The 17,105-nt window shown below is 42.3% G+C and overlaps 1 protein-coding gene across 7 annotated transcripts in view; it reads left to right on the top strand.

Moving 5' to 3' along the window:
* Positions 1-17,105, top strand: part of RAI14 (retinoic acid induced 14) — a 138,251-nt gene that overhangs the window by 13,961 nt on the left and 107,185 nt on the right. For all 7 annotated transcript variants that reach the window (XM_014831196.3, XM_014831198.3, XM_070519804.1 and 4 more), the window contains exon 2: positions 10,828-10,911. In XM_014831196.3, coding sequence (XP_014686682.1) covers positions 10,876-10,911 — 36 coding nt within the window. In that variant the 5' untranslated portion in view covers positions 10,828-10,875. The remainder of the gene's footprint in view (positions 1-10,827; positions 10,912-17,105) is intronic.

The raw sequence follows: 17,105 nt of genomic DNA, 5'->3' as shown, positions 1-17,105 counted from the left end.
CGTCAGTATTTCGTTCCTTTTTAGTGCTGGATAGTATTCCATTGTGTGGGAATGCCACATCTTGTTAACCTAGTTGATGGATGTTTCAGTAGTTTCCACTTTTTCTCAATTATGAATCCTGCTGCCATAAACATGTGGACATGTTTTTGTTTCTCTTGGCAAGATACCTAGGAGTGGAATTACAGGTTGTATGGTAAATTTATATTTAACTTTGTAAGAAACTGCCAAACTGCTTTCTTTCCACAGTGACTTTTTGCTTTCCACATTTTATGTTGTCACCAGTGATGTTTGAGGATTAGACCTGTGTTGTTAAATGCGGTTGATTCTCTTGGATTTCAAGATGGATGAAACCTGAGGAATGGACTTGGGAAGAAGCCACTAAGGTGCATGGCACATATGTGTTGCCATTGGAGTTGATTACTAGATGTGCAGGGCAGCTCTTTTTAAAGAGATGAACACAGTGGGTTGTTTAGGCGGTGCTGTTGACATCATCATCCAGGATTTGGACACATAGAATAGGAAGAGCATTTTAGAGGTATCTTAAATATAACCTCAACACGAGAGAGAATCTCATGGAGTTTCTTACTTCTAGAATGACTTCTGTGTTCCAAAGGTAGCTTGTTTTGATTAAGCCCGTGCTTTTTAAATTGGATAGATTTAGGACATGAGGTAACCTTGGGGCTTTACTCTGGTAGGCTCATTGGAGCATGTGAGGAGCAGATTTGACAGACCAGACAGTGATGTTGCCAGAGCTCTGGCCAATTTTGTATCAGTGCTGCTGGCTCTGACTGATTCATGGACCAAGATCGGTCCCGGTTGATGGCAGGTTTTATTTTAAAGAAGAATGATGTACTTGTTTCTCAAGAGAAATGTCATCCCTGGATAAAGGCAAGTTGTGAATATAGGGAAGGAGATTAATGTTCTCAAGAGAGTTTTACTGCATGATTATTATGATACCATATCTGAATGACATTTACGGTTTAAAAAGAATGTGGTCATTTATTTTCTTTGGAAGAAAAAAGTGAGATATTGGAGCATTTTAGAAAGGATTCATTGCCAAAATGAAACTATTGCTTATGTCTTTTTTCCTCCCTAAACTTTTCCCTTCTTTATCATCTGGGCCATCTTTTAACCAACCTGCACCGTAGTTAATTCATAAAAACGATGACATGTATGAAAGCACCCAGCCCATAATGAATGCCCCGTAAATTTGCTTGTTTGTTTACTCATTCATTAATTCGTTCATATGTATCTGGTTTGCTGAATAAATAAGCCTCACCAGGATGTAATCATAAAGCGGCTTTGTTTTATGTCCCACGGTATCTTGAAAATTTATTCAGTCAAGTTAGTATATCCCTTGCCTCCAGATGAAATCTATGACTTTTCTGATTATTGTTCAATTAAAAAAAAATTCTACAATCAACTTCAATTGCTAAATACTCTTTTTAATTGAAGTACAATAGACATGTAACATTAGTTTCAAGTGTACAGCATAACGATTTGATATTTATACGTATTGAGAAATAATCACCATGATGAGTCTAGTTAACATCCATCACCATACAGAGTTACAAAATTATTTTTCTTGTGATGAGAACTTTGAAGATCTACTCTCAGCAGCTTTCAAATATGCAATACAGTATTATTAACTATAGTCACCAGGCTGTACATTATATCCCAGGACGATTTATTTTATAACTGGAAGTTAGTACCTTTTGACTCCCTTCACCCATTTCACCCCCCCTGCCCTCTCCCAGCTACATACTCTTAATTTAGAACTTAGAATGTCCAATTTCAGATAACAATAAAAAGTTAAAATTTGATATAAGATAGAATGTCTTTCTTTTCCAGTCTTTCCCATGCTGTCCTGCTGCCTCCATCTAGCTGTCAGGGTTTATGTTCCCTCCAGGGTTGCAGTGGTAAGACTAGGGGTGGGATGGGCGAGATGAGAGAGAAGACAGATAAGGAAGTTCTCGCCTGGCTGGTACTTTGGGAGGTAGTGCTGTGCTCTCTGAGCCTGACAGGTGTTTTGAGTTGACTCTTGCTGTTGGGCTCTTTCATGGGGTGTTATGGCCTGAATTGTGTGTTCCTAAAATTCAAATATTGAAGTCCTCATCCCTAGTTGGGAGATAGGGCCATTAAAGAGGTAATTAAGGTAAAACAAGGTCATGTGGATGGGCCCTAGTCCAGTGTGACTGGTGTCCTTCTAAGAGAGATTAGGTCACACACAGAGGAAGGCCATGTGAAAAAAGGGAGAAGGCAGCCATCCACAGCCACGGAAAGAGGCCTCAGAATAAGATCCACCCTGCTGTCACCCTGATCTGGACTTCTAGCCTCCAGAACAGTGAAGGATATATGTTTCTGTCATGTAAGCCACCAGTCTGTGATACGTGTTATGGCAGCCCCAGCAAACTAGTACAAGGGGCCTTTGGAGAGCCCTCTCCCCTCCTCGCTCCACTCCTGGACCATCACTGGGGGCCTCTCCCCTGCAATTCCCTTGATGCAGGTGATGTACTCACCTCTGGTTTGTTGCTTCTTCATCTGGGACTCAGCTTCTCTCAGCCCTCTTCGTCCTTCTAATCTACTCTGACAGGATCTGAGACAACTTACTACCCTCTGTTGTGAGTTGTCTACAGAAAACATACGTCTATGCTCAAACTCCAGCATGCGAGCTAATCGTAACCCAGCAGCAACCTCTCCTTCATTCCCATCCTCACAGCATAGGCTGCTTTCTCTCCCACCTGTTAGATTTTCCAGGCGAGGATCAGACACCTGTTCCACTCTCTCCAAGTGGTCCTGGAAGCCTCTCATGAGGTTGAGTACACGTGGGAATCATTGCATCTTTCTCTCCAAAGAAAGATCCTCTCCTGGTCTCCACACACTCTGACCCTTTAAACCCTGGATGTGAGTGAGGGGTTCAAGAATCTTGTTATAAGTTTTCAACTAAATCTTGTGAAGATTTGCATCTTGGACTGGCCACTTCCTTTGTAATGAAATATCTGTTGTATCTTTGTGCTTCCAATTTAACACTTAGTGCTCATGCATTCATTTATTCTGCTGTAGTGAACTTTCACTGAGTGTTGACTATGGAGAGAGTTTTGCTGAGGTTAGAGGTGAAGCCTTGGGCCCATTAGGATGGACTTTTTCCTTATTAAGAAGCTCCCAGGGGACAGGCCCCGTAGCCAAGTGGTTAAGCTCGTGTGCTCCGCGTTGGTGGCCCAGGGTTTCGTTGGTTTGGATCCTGGGCGTGGACTGAGCACTGCTCATCAAGCCATGCTCAGGTGGCGCCCCACAGCAGAGCTAGAAGGACCTACAACTAGAATACACAGCTCTGTGCTGGGGGGCTTTGGGGAAAAGAAGAAAAAACAGAAGGAAACAAAGAAGCTCCCAGAATCTCATGCAAAATCACGGAACAGGCGTGTTGATTTGGGGGAATGCTTGGCCTGCCCCACAGCCCTCTCCAGTATTAGGCTGATAACTATCCTGTGAACCTGCCCCCAGGGTTCTATTTGATGATCTTTGCTCTCTGTTGACTCTGGCATTCCATTATTCAAAATGGTCAGCTCCCTTGGCTAAGCTCAGCATGTTCCTGGGGAGATGCTGCATGAGGAGCATAGCAATGAGAGAAGAGGGCAGGCAGGAGGGGAAAAAGGAGGGGCAACCTGTTAAGACTTCGTAGGCCGAATGTGTTGGGTTTTGTTTTTTTCTTTAAGAACTTAGTGCTTTCATATGTACATGGTGAAACCTAATCATTGTGCTGCATTTACTGAAATCCCAGTGCAGCTAACCATGTCAGGGTGCTCACCTTCCTCAGTGCATTTGGGACCAGGGAGAACCATACTGAGGTCAAAGGTGAAGTGTAAAGGCTATCCCGGTGCCTAACCCATATCTTTGTCCTACAGATTCATTCATGAAACATTTATTGATTATATGCCAATGCCCAAGTATATGCAAGATGAAAATCCTACCCTGAAAGTCTGCCATTCCAAAGTAAGCAGGCAGTCTGAGGTGCACATTTTCAAATTTGCTGAAAACTGGTAACAGGATTCTTGAACTCCCCTCCCTCGCATTCAGGGTCTGAAAGGGTCAGAGTGTGTGGGGACTGGGGGGGAGGATCTTTCTTTGGAGAGAGAACTAGGCAATGATTCCCACCGTGTCTACTCAACCTCACGAGAGAGGCTTATAGAACCACTTAAAGAGATTGGACAGGGGCCAGCCTGGTGGTACAGCAGTTAAGTGCGCACGGGCCGCTTCTCAGTGGCCCCGGGTTCGCCGGTTCGGATCTTGAGTACAGACATGGCACCGCTTGGCACGCCATGCTGTGGTAGGCGTCCCACATAGAAAGTAGAGGAAGATGGGCACGGATGTTAGCTCAGGGCCAGGCTTCCTCAGCAAAAAGAGGAGGACTGGCAGTAGTTAGCTCAGGGCTAATCTTCCTTAAAAAAAAAAAAGAGAGATTGGATAGGCATCTGACCCTTGCCTGGAAAATCTAAGATGGGCATGTCCCGTCTTGTGGGAGAACACTGACAAGATGCCTTTCCTTTTCAGCTTGCCCAAATCATGAGTTTCCTTAAAGGCCAGTTAGACCCTTACCCCTGTTATGAAGACTTCTCTGATTTTTCTCAGCCCTCAAAGATTCCCATTCTTTGAATTCCTACAGTATTTGACACCTAATTATTAGGTGGTTTGAGATCATTCTCTACTCCCACCCTAGGTCAGTTTCGATCCTCCGTAGTGCCTGCCCAGAGTTCCCATAACCTAAACGTCTATATGTGTTTAAAATTCTGTCTTACTAAGACGAGAACAAATCTTCTGTGGATAAAGTAATTTGGGTGAGGGGGAATGGTACTCCCTGGCTTCTGCTTCCCAATTTTCTATTCTTTATTCCAGAAGCAGTGACGTAAGTCGTAGGCGCAGCCCTATCCGAGAGGGACAGACTTGGACCAGCTTCCTCCCCTGGGAGGAGTTCAGATGGCGCGAGGTGCTGTGTTGTCAGGGAACCTTTATTGGGAAGGTTGATCTGGAGAGACCTTTTACAGAGTGTATTTGTTTTGCCAGATTGAGAGAACTGAGTGTTTACACAGCTTTTGGTTAAAATTCCATATTTGTTGCAGAGCCATTATTCTCGGAGGAAACGATCAAGTACTTCAGGGACAAGAGGTAGATACTGGCAAGAAGTATTTTTAGTTGCTCACATTTGTTCAATGCCTTCTTCAGTGTTCTGGATTTTACGTCTGATACTCTTTTTGACTTGGAAGAAGAAATTCTGAAGCCTAACTGGGGCGTGCGTTAGTGCTCTGGTGTTGCTGAGGATTCCATAGAAGTATTTCCACGTTCAGTGATGGAAGGATTAGTGAGCGAGAGGACATTGTTTACACTGCTCCTCTAATGCTGTGGTGATTCAGATGGAATTATTTTAAACCACTGCCCTTGAATCCTGTGGTATGCTGTCTTAGATGCTGATGTATTCTTGTGATTCAGGCAAATGTGCCTGTGTGTACAGCTACCATGTGTCTTTGCAAGTTAATGTTCCTTAGTGGTCGTAAGTAACCAGCTAGTTGCTCTCCTAGGATTTAGAGTGTAGAGGGTTGCCCTCTCACCCTCCACAATATTTTGAAAGATTCAAACATAGTCAGTGCTCAAAAATGTTGATTAATCATATCTACTGTACAATATCTCTAGATTATTTTTTTTAATTTTTTATTAAGATTATGATAGTTTACAACCTTGTGAAATTTCGGTTGTACATTATTATTAGTCGTGTTGTAGGTACACCACTTCAGCCTTTGTGTCCTCCCCCCACCCCCCCCCTTTCCCCGGGCAACCACCAATCAGTTGTCTTTGTCTGTATGTTTAACTTCCACCTATGAGTGGAGTCATACAGAGTTCGTCTTTCTCTGTCTGGCTTATTTCACTTAACATAGTACCTTCAAGGTCCATCCATGTTGTTGTGAATAGGACGATTTTATCGTTTTTTATGGCCTAGTAGTATTCCATTGTATATATATAACATATCTTCTTTATCCAATCATCAATTGATGGGCATTTAAGTTGCTTCCACATTTTGGCTATTGTAAATAATGCTGCAATGAACATAGGGGTGCATGGGACTTTTGGAATTGCTGATTTCAGGTTCTTTGGATAGATACCCAGTAGTGGGATGGCTGGGTCATAAGGTATTTCTATTTTTAATTTTTTGAGAAATCTCCATACTGTTTTCCATAGTGGCTGCACCAGTTTGCATTCCCACCAACAGGGTATGAGGGTTCCTTTTTCTCCACAACCTCTCCAACATTTGTCATTTTTTGTTTTGGATATTTTTGCCTTTCTAACAGGTGTAAGGTGATATCTTAGTGCAGTTTTGATTTGCATTTCCCTGATGATTAGTGATGGTGAGCATCTTTTCATGTGTCTATTGGCCATCTCTATATCATCTTTGGAGAAATGTCTGTTCATGTCCCCTGTCCATTTTTTGATCAGGTTGTTTGATTTTTTGTTGTTAAGCTGTGTGTGTTCTTTATATATTATGGAGATTAATCCTTTGTCAGATAAATAACTTGTAAATATTTTTTACCAATTAGTGGGTTGTTTTTTTGTTTCAATCCTGTTTTCCCTTGCCTTGAAAGAGCTCTTTAGTCTGATGAAGTCCCATTTGTTTATTCTTTCTATTGTTTCCCTTGTCTCTAGATTATTTTTAATGAAAGTGTCAATTATAGGTATGGTATCATTGAGTCTAGAATTGTGGTTCCCCAATCTGGTAGAGCGTCCAAATAACCTGAGGAGTCAAAGAAAAAAATTACAGGTTTCTGAGCCTCTTTTCTGATTACAGAATCAGAATACCTGGCTGGGGCTCCAAGGGGACCCTCATGTGCTGACATAATTGGCACCACTGCCGTATGAAATAATCCTTGGGCCGTAGGAGGGGATGGGAGTGGGTAGGCGTAGGAGTAGTTTGAAAACAGGAGAGAAGAAGAGAGGGATTTTTTTTCTAACCACTTCACTTGGGGGTGGGTTGTGGTAGAGAAATAGCTAAATAAAGAAAATCTAGGAGCAATAACATTTTAGCATTAAGGGCATTGCTTGTTAACCTTTGTTCCTTTGAAGTTCTTTTTCCATCAGTCCAGAGGTTTCTAATCTGGAATTTTCCCAACTAAGAATTGGAGAAGGTAATGGAGATTTAATAATCTGTTTTTAAAAATAAAACAGCTTTGTCGAGATATAATTCCCATCCTATTCAATTCTCCCACTTGAAGCATACACTTGAATGGTTTTTTGAATGTTCACAGGTTGTGCAGCCATCATGACAATAAATATAGAACATTTTTATCACTCTGAAAGGAAACCTTATATCCATTATAGGTTATTTTTAATACTCAAAGAAATCTAACTTATTCATAATAAAGCTTCTATAGGCTAATATCAAGGTTTTTTGATTCTGGCTAGAATTATGTCAGATAAGAGTATCGTATGTTAAGGTTTGATTCAGAGTTATATTTTTTTTTAAAGGGAAACTGGATCCATAAACCCTGTTTGTTGGGTCTGGTCTTTCAGGTGAGCGGGCAGCAGGGCTGTGCATCTCTGCACCTTCTCATCCTCACTGATTGACTTGATGTCACATGATGCTTGGTGACCAGTGATGGAAGCCATGGTTCAGTGACTTCTTTTGGATTGAGCAGGGAGTACAGACTAATATTTCTGCTCCAGGGGTAAATACACTTTATTCTGCTTGAAATGGGAGAACTTAGTTCAAACAACTTTTCCCATCAATGTGTAACGTTTCATCTTCTTATTGTACTATCCAGATGAGGCTACTGTGCAGTTAATTGAGCTACGCTGCAGCTCTTTTGACTTAAGTATCTTGATTAAGTGACTTTTCCAAGGATTGCTATTAGTGTAACCTCGCTATGTTGATAGATGTCACTTTACTCAAGATAGCCTGTAGTCCAGTCTGGGCGTTGAAAGTTTGGGTTTGGAAATTGGAGCTGTAAGATTCCAGCTGACCCAAGGAGGGCAAGTCCCTGATTTACTTGTGGCTCACCTTGGGGAAGAGGAGATGCTGGGACACGGGGAGCCCAGTATCATCTCAGGGGTCATGGTTTCCAGGTTTTAGATCCTTTGACAAATACAGGAAAGCAGTGCTCTGTTACTAATTTTGATTACCCCCAGCTGTAGTTCTTCTTTCTGAAGTTACTATTCTGAAGGTTTCCAGAACTTCTTTACCCTTGACCTCTATCTCTGTCCTCCTGGAGTCACACCCATGGACCACCCAGCTATGACACACCCAGAGCCATGACTCCAGGAAGACCTTCATTTCACAGCTAATACTTTCCCCTGGGAATTTTTGGAATTCATTGCTTTGTTTATTTAATCCTCTTCAGATAGGAGGTTGCATACTTCTCATTGCCGTAATTAAAAGAAAAAAGAGGGGCCAGCTCAGTGGTGTAGTGGTTAAGTTTGTGTGCTCCACTTCCATAGCCTGGGGTTCACAGGTTCGGATCTCACGTGCAGACCTACACAACACTCATCAAGCCACGCTGTGGTGGCATCTCACATTAAATAGAGGAAGATTGGCACAGATGTTAACTCAGGGCCAATCTTCATCACACACAAAAAAAGGCAAAGACAAACAGAAAGAACTAGTACAATGCTCATGACCTCAAATAAAAATCTTACTCACCTCACCTAAGACATGTTCTCTCACGGAAGGAATGCTTTGCATGTTTACATCTTGGTGGGCTCCACAGTTTGTGTATTAGCCAAGCTTTGACTTCTCTCTTCTCCCTTTCCTGTTGCATGGGTTTGGCCTCTTTTCTTGGTTATTAGCACTTCCCCCAGAGGGTGGAAGGAATTGAACTCAAAGGATGATTTCCATTTTCTAGCTACAGTTGGTGGAGAACCATGAGCCTATGGCAGTTGGGAATGTCTGATTATCATTATTTCTACTTGGATTCATCAAAAGGTAGTTTGTTTTGACATGAAAAAGGACTGTTTTATGTACCAGCCCAACTTTGGCAAGTGTATTCCCTTATTCCATCCACCTCAATTCTAGGTTCTCAAACTTCAGTTTGCAAAAGATTCCACCAGGGAGATTCCTGGGTCCTGTCCCCTGAGATTCAATTTTCATGGGGTGTACACTAGGATTTTGCATTTGACAAATTGTCCACAAGTCCTTCTGATGCAGATTAACTAGGGGTCGACTTTGAGAAACACTGTCCCAGAGTTTGTACTTTGCTGTTCAGGTACCAGTCCAGCTTTCTCTGTGGTTAAATCCTTGGCAATTAACGACACACTGTAATTACACATTCTGTCACTCCTGCCTAGGCTGGGTGCACAATGCTACTGCAGACTCCAGGTTAGGGTCATCAAAGTGCTTTATGATGACCGGGTTTTAATGCCATTCATCCAGGGGTCCTGCTTAATGGCAGCAGCAATAATGAAAGTAAACACATTAGAAGTCAGAGAGTCACTGGACAACTTCTGGAGGCGGTGACAAGGACATCAGGAGGGATGAGCACAGCCATTCAGTTGCTTGCCCTTTTTCCTCCTCTAGTTGCTCAGATCAATTAAGTCCAGAGTGATAAGGATAATGGCAAAACATGAGATGACCTTGAAAGGCTTCTGAAAAATATGGTAACCATCTGACCACTATTTCTTAGTGCTCAAGTGGGTAGTATGGTTAAATTTCACCTGTTGTCACTTTCTGTCAGGTGAGGCTTAAAGTTATATTTATTGAGCACTTATGATCATATATAATGGGAACGTGCATGTAGCTTTTCTTGCCTTTTTGTCATAAATGCAGAAGTTGCACACTTTGTACATTTTCCAGGTTTAAGGAAGAAAAAGATAAAGTTTGTCCCGTATTTTAGCACAGGATTCCACTTTCTGGTTTTAGTTTTAAAGCTGTAGGGCAGTGGGAAAAGCATTCAGCTCCCAGTTAGACTTTGGGGTCTGGTTCTGAATTCTATCATAAAGAGGATTTGTGACTGCAGGCCAGTTTCCTAACTGAGGGGCTCCATTTCTACCTCGGGGAAAATGAGGGGTTTAGACAGGATTAATAGTGTTAACTTTTGAAGAGTGACACTCCCCCTCCCCCCCTTGCAGAATCTGATGAAATGTAGGAACTTTCTTCCCTTAAAAAAGTACACATACTTAAGAAAATTACATTCACTTTCCAGGGGACCATAGACTCCTCCTAAATAAGGTTATTTCTGACGGCTTTTCCACCTCCAACTCAGGATTGCTGGGTCCCCCAAGGACCTGAGGAGTCTTTCACTGTTTAAAGTGGCCTCTTGAAGAATGAGGTATCTGATGAGGGAGGTTTGTTGTTCCTGGCATTTTTCACTAACTGCCCTGGGCATTTAGGAGGGGGAAAAAAAAACCACACTGAGAAAAGTAAATAGGGAATGAATGGCATCTGGAATATGAATTGCTTTCCTTATCATACTTCGCTATTGTGGCCCTTCCAAAGGAGGCAGATGGAATAATTGTAACGTGAAGGATGTACAGAGGAATTAGTTCAGCATACAGATACTGTATTTTGTACAATGACAGCTAAGCACTTACTTAAACTTGTTCTACTTTTAATGTTTGGGAAGTTGGGATACAATGTAAAGTTTTGGTTAACTTGAAAAGCCAGAAGGTTCTAGGAAGTGTGTCATGGGTGGAAAGAACCTATTCTTTACCACGTCTTAGCTCTTAACTGTGACCACCTTCCTAACCCCACACCAACCTCCCGCCCATGGCCCAAAGTTATAATCCAATCAGGAAGGAATATCTGTAGTGTTTATTTGGAAACCTAGTAGTTAGTTTCTTTCTTTCTCTGCTTAGGTGTTGAAAAGTCTCCTCTAGAGCTTTGGAAGGCTGAATGATCTCAACATGAAGAGCTTGAAAGCGAAGTTCAGGAAGAGCGACGTAAGTACCCCGTGACTCATGGTCTGGCTGCTCCACCTGTGCTCCTGGAGCTGGAGAGTCCTCTACCCCTGCCTTGATAAGGCGCTGGGTTAATCAACCATGGAAGCCAGACGTGCTCTGGGTGCTTAAGGTGGCTTTTGTGAATGGCGTGCTCCAGCTTCCTTGCTGTTTCTATTGTCTAGCCTTCAAAAATGACATTTCTTAATACCTGGGGTCTGTGCCTTGTAGAGAAACAGTCAAATTAAACATCTTAAAGAAAATAATCGGTAAAAACCTCAGCATTTCTAAAGTCCCCCCAGTCTGACTCAGAATGTCATTTTTAGAGGGAGCTGGTCTCAGGAGTGTATTCACACGGTTTGTCTTTGGCTTTTGGAAACTTTTTAGCTCTCTGTTAAGGCTTTTGTGGTAAAACAACAATATCTATTGCTCCCCGGACCTTTACACCCCTTGAATTCCTGGGGTTCTTACTCGTTATCCATCATAAAAGATTGGATTGGAGGAACAAGCTATGATGTCAGAATTATGAAACAAAGTCTCCCAGTGGAGAAAAATAACATAGCAGCGGGATTATACACAACGCTATTTTAACAAAAGGTCACCTCATAAACCCTGCTGGGATTCCAGCCTTGTACTAGCTGTGATCCAGATGCTTGGAGCAGAATTATTGAAGGGGCGAAATTCACGGAAGAGTATTAGATGGAAGCTGAGATATGTCACCCTCATAATGGGCTTGCTCGGTTCTCATTTAAAATTAGATAATTAAAGGTGAACCTGGATTTTATTGCTTTGCCATGAATTATATGACAGCTTGGCACAATTGCATTTTTTGCAATAAATGGAGGCTGCATCTTTTATGGCTAACATGTCACACGCATACCTCATTTTGGCTGAAGCTTATCTCCTGAGGCTGCATCGTGACATGTAAGTTACTGCCCTGATAAGGCCCAGACCAGGCGAGATGCTTGTGGGATGATTTAAAAATGTTGTCTTGCTTAAAGATGGTTAGAACAAGAAAGGGTTTTTAGGAAAAAGTTGGTCTCACCTTCTCATTCTTCAGGTTAGTTAACTGGAACTCAGAGAACGCGAAGTCACTTGGCCAAAGTCATCCAACTAGCCTTAGCCAGCGAGAGGCTTGGTCATCTGACTTCCTTAGCCCCTTGTCCCTGCCATTCCTCTGGGAAACCCCATTCAGCTTCCTCCTCTGTCTGCCACCGTGTGATGCTCCAGCCTACAGATCTCATTTAGCTTTCAGTTAAGAAGGAAAAGGCAATTAAATGGAAAATGTTGCCCAGTTGAGCAGATATGGGTTTGTAAATTGTGTGACCAGGTTAACAAATGTCTTTTCCATTCCAAGGGAATTTGGGTAGCTTCCGTTTATACAAGTTGAGATTGTTTTAACAAAGTTTAATCAGTCTAGAATTCCATCAGCTATCATGGGGGCAGGGGGAAGTGATAGGCACATAAACTTTTGGTTTAAAAATTAAGAACTGGTGGCATTAAAAAGGGTGTTGCCGGAGTCTAGTTTTTAAATAAAAACAAATATTTCCATGATAAAAAAAATCACAGTAATAATGCTATTAAAAGCTTCTGAGATTTGGCAGCAGAAAGGCTGTGATTTTGGCAGTGCTAAGAGACGAAATGTTAGAGGAGAAAGCTTGGAGGAGGGGAGCAAAGGAAATTGGTATAACGGGACCAAACGATATCAAATGGCTCCCCAAATTTGTCCCAAATTGCTTCCCAGAGTCACACCACTCTATAGCCAAATGGAGGGAATAAAAACAAAAAAGAGGGGCTGGCCCCGTGGCCGAGTGGTTAAGTTCGCGCCCTCTACTTCTGTGGCCCAGGGTTTCACCGGTTCAAATCCTGGACATTGCACTGCTCATCAGGCCACGCTGAGGCAGTGTCCCACATGCCACAACTGGAAGGACCCACAACTAAAAACTACACAACTATGGACTTGGGGGATGTGGGGAGAAAACCAGGAAAAAAAAAAAAGAAGATTGGCAAAAGTTGTTAGCTCAGGTGCCAATCTTTAAAAAGGAAGAAAAAGAAAACAAGTTCAAACTCCAGTTTGTTCATCAGCCATGTGATAATAATAACGAACCGGTATGGAGTATTTACTATATGTCAGGTGCTGCCCAGCTCTTTATGTGAAATCGTTCAATCTCGCCACCAACCTTATGTGGTAGGTATTATTGTTGGGCTCATTTTACAGATGAAGAAACTGAGACCCAGGGAGGTACAGTAACTTCTCTGGGTTCTTAGAACTCTTAAGTCGTACAACCAGTTGTGCCAAAGTAGCCCAATTCCAGAGCCCAGGTTTCCTGAAAGAGGAATTTTGGATGGAGCTTCGATTTTATGAAACTGTATAATCTAGGGGGTTGCTTGGAAAAGTGACTTTGGACCTAGGGTTGTGGCCTTGGGCAAGTCTTTTACCTTTTGTGAACCTCAGCTTTCTCACCTGAAAAGTGGGGAAGATAATATTAACCGTATAAATTTGTCATGAAGGTTAAACGTGCTAATGTATGTAACACATCTTAGAGCCTAGCGCCCTGGAGATACTTGGTAAATATTTACTCCTTTCTCTTAATCAGAAACCCATGATAAAAAGTGGTTTGAAAGTGTCTATGGTCTGGAGGGCAGAATAATCTGGGAACAGCTGCTGCTTCTGGAAGCTTGATTTTCAGTGCATGCCTTTCGGTTTGAATTTTTGTGTGTGTGTATATGCACAGACATGCATCACTTGTTACAAGAAAAACAAGTTTTAAACTATTTACATTCAGTTAAATGAGCCATACTAAATCTTCCTTACTTAAAGTGAGGGGTCTCTCTCAAAGAATGATCCTAAACCATCCGCCACCAAATTTTCCTGCTTGTCTTTGTGTGAGGCTGAAAGGAGAAGGGGGAAGAAAGGGTTCTTTGTGTTTCTGGGGGGTAGGAAGATGAGGGACCGCAGATCATGTTCGCGCTTTCATAAAGAGAAGGCAGGTGACCCGTTGGTGCGATCGCATTTCAGCCAGCCTGTTTCTGGGAGGTCTGCAGCCAGATCAGTTTGTGGCAGTTCAGAGCAAAACCCAGGAGTGAAAAAGGACAAGAGTGGCCCAAAGGAGCCCCCCGTGGTTGGCCTTAAGGCCCCATTGCTACTCCGGGACCATCATGCGGGTAGATGTAATCTGAGTGTCTTTTCTAGAACACTTGACTCAGATGGCTACCAAGTCAAGGCAGGTTTATGTGTGTGGAAAAGGGGAATGAGCCCAGTTCTGTGTGCTGTGGTTAGATAATGTCATTGTCTAGTTGCTTTCACCCCTGAACATATTTGAGACCCTGCAGATAACCCGCAGAGGCCAAAGACAGCTGTGGAGCTAAACACTTTTCCTTCTATGGTGGATGACATTTTTCAGTTCAAATTTATAGCTTTATTTTGGGCGTCCTTGAGCTTGAGTTGGGTACTAGAGAAGATACGGAAGAAATATGAAGTATGGTTCTTGTCTTTAAGAAGCTCATAAACTGAGGTGGGAGGAGAAAAATTACACGCGGGAAATAACTAAGGCAAAATACAAATAGTATAGATTATAGATAATAAGGGGACGTTTGAGATGGTCTAACCAGTTGTTGAATTGTGGGGTCTGGATGATAAATGCTATAGATATTCAGACAGGGATGAATCCCTGGAAGAGGGAGAATTTGGGGGAGCTTTACAGAGATGGTGCTTCTTCCAGGCCTTGAGGAGGGGTAGAATTTGGAGGGATGGTTGGGAGAGGAGGAGAGGGTAATGCAGAGGAGCCAGCCGTGTAGCACAGTAGGTCGTCTCTGTCTCAAAAAATTGCCTTTGACATGCAACGTAGTAATACTTCAAGAGCCCTGGAGAGTACCCTTGCCATCACTCTGAGGCTTTTAATAAGAACACTGTAAATTTTTCATTCTAGTTTTAAAAACGGATATTCTTTAACTTTTATGCTTATAAAATGAGCACAGAGTTCTAAATCATCTTTATTTATGTCTTTTATGACTATAGTTTGAAATGGCTTCGTTACCTCTTTAAATATTTGCAGCAACTAGTACGTGGTTCCACATGGAAAAATGAGCTGTCATCATGAGAAATGAGGCCAAGAAGGTTGGGATTTCCCTTTGCTAATAAAATGCTCAGGCTTCTGGAATTTCTTTGTAAATGCCAATTTTTAGTGCCTTGAGTGGAATGGGTGGAGGCTGAGGGATGGGAAATGGGATTGAAAGATCTTTGTAACAAATCGTGAGAAATGCCTCTCAAACATGATTGAGCCCTTCAGAGTTTACTTTGTGGGTGTGTCAAATTTTATGAAAGATTTGTTCCCAATTATGTTTTCATTGTAATAGAGAAGCAGCGGATATTCCATAAAAAAAATCAAAGCGGCCAATTCAAAATGGCTGGCTCCACGAGAGATTAAATTGATGGTGTTTCTTTATGTAGCAGCTACTAACAATTGTAGCTTTCAGTCAAAGAAGTGCATGCACCCCGTGAATCTTGAAGAACCAGACACATCCTGCTCAGACAGGAGTTTGAATTTGTGGCCTCTTGAGAATAGCTCTCATGAAGATCAATAATTGGTATCTCAGCCAAGGTATTTTTTTAAGGCGTTTTTAGTCGTTTATAGTTAAGTTTTTACAGATGCCCAGGCCTCCCTCCCCCACCACACACAAAAATGGGAATATTTAAAATCCAAGTCTCTCGGTTGAAAGGACTCTTCTCCAAATCTATTGTAAACTAAGGCTCTTTTGTTCCTGGACATAATTTTAAAATACATCGGAGATGCCCTTTTTGGGTGGAGGTATGAGACTTGTAAACTTCTGGAGAGAAACGCAGCCAGGTTTGCTACATATTTTCCAGGTCTTGTCAGCCTTCCTAAGTGAGAAATCTGTTTGCTGCCTGTGTTCACCTTGTCTTAGTTTCCTAGGACTGCTGTAAACAAAAACTGGTTGGCTTAGACAGCAGAAACTTACAGTGTCAGTTCTGGAAGCTGGAGGTCTGAGATGAAGGTGTTGGCGCGATTGGTTCGCTGTGAGGGCTGTGGAGGAGAATCTGTTCCGTGGGTCTCCTAGCTTCTGATGGTTTGTTGGCAGTCATTGGCTTGGAGTTGCATCACCCCGATCTCTGCCTTCATCTTCACATGGTGTTCTCCCTCTCTGCACGTCTGTCTTCAAATTTCCCCCTTTTTATAAGGAAACCAGTCGTATTGGTTTAGGGTGCACACAAATGGCCTCATTTTAACTTGGTTACCTTTGTAAAGGCAATCCTATCTCTGGATCAGGTCGTATGCTGAGGCACTTAAGACTTCAACTTATCAATTTTGAGGAGGTACTCAATTCAACCCAAAACATACCTCCGTGCCTTTCCATCCTAGAGCCATTTCTCCAAAGCCCTGGCACCCCCTCATTGAGCGTACCTGCTCACTCAGAGACCTTAGCTCCACAGTTCCTGCATCTTTTGGACTCTTTTCAGTGTCCAATAGAGTGAGGCCAGAGTATCACAATTTTTTGGTGGATGTCACTGCCTAATGTGTAATATTAATAGCAAGGGTCCACATGTATTGATCGCTGACCTACTACAACAGAAATAAGAGGAAGAGTTCTCATTTATTGAATGCTTACTCTCTGCCAGGCATTGTACCAACTCCTTTATGTGCTCTTTATCATGTAGTGTTTACAGAATTCTATCCAGTAAAGACCATTGTTATAAAAGCATTTTACAGAGGAAGAAATTAAGGTTGAGGGAAGTTAAGTAAATTGGCCAAAGTCACACACTTGATGAATGTCAGAGCGATCTGAACCCTAGTTATTCTTGACACCAGAGCTTGCACTGTCGACTGCTGCACAAACTTGCTGACACAGGGCATTCAGACCCCTAAATTCCAAGGCTTCAAATTGCATGAGATAAATTCTGCTGTATTGCCCTGAGCATAAAGACCCATACAATGATTTTGCATCATTGTGAGTGCTACCCATAGTGGCAAAGCTCACCAATATTAGTGTCATTCCCCATGCTAGGGGAAGATCTGGGGAAATCCTGGGTGGTTTGTTTTCTGAGAGGCAAATGCACTTCACACATAACTTTTACAGCAAGAGAGAACAGATGCTACTTCTGCTCTTCCACTGGAGCTGATAAAATGTCTATTTCTAAATGGAGCCTCCTTTCTGGCTAACAGGATCACAGCTTCATT

This window comes from Equus asinus, chromosome 10 (genome assembly GCF_041296235.1).
Source record: "Equus asinus isolate D_3611 breed Donkey chromosome 10, EquAss-T2T_v2, whole genome shotgun sequence".
In the NCBI taxonomy this organism is placed as follows: domain Eukaryota; kingdom Metazoa; phylum Chordata; class Mammalia; order Perissodactyla; family Equidae; genus Equus; species Equus asinus.
This window is presented reverse-complemented; position numbering and strand designations above follow the sequence as displayed.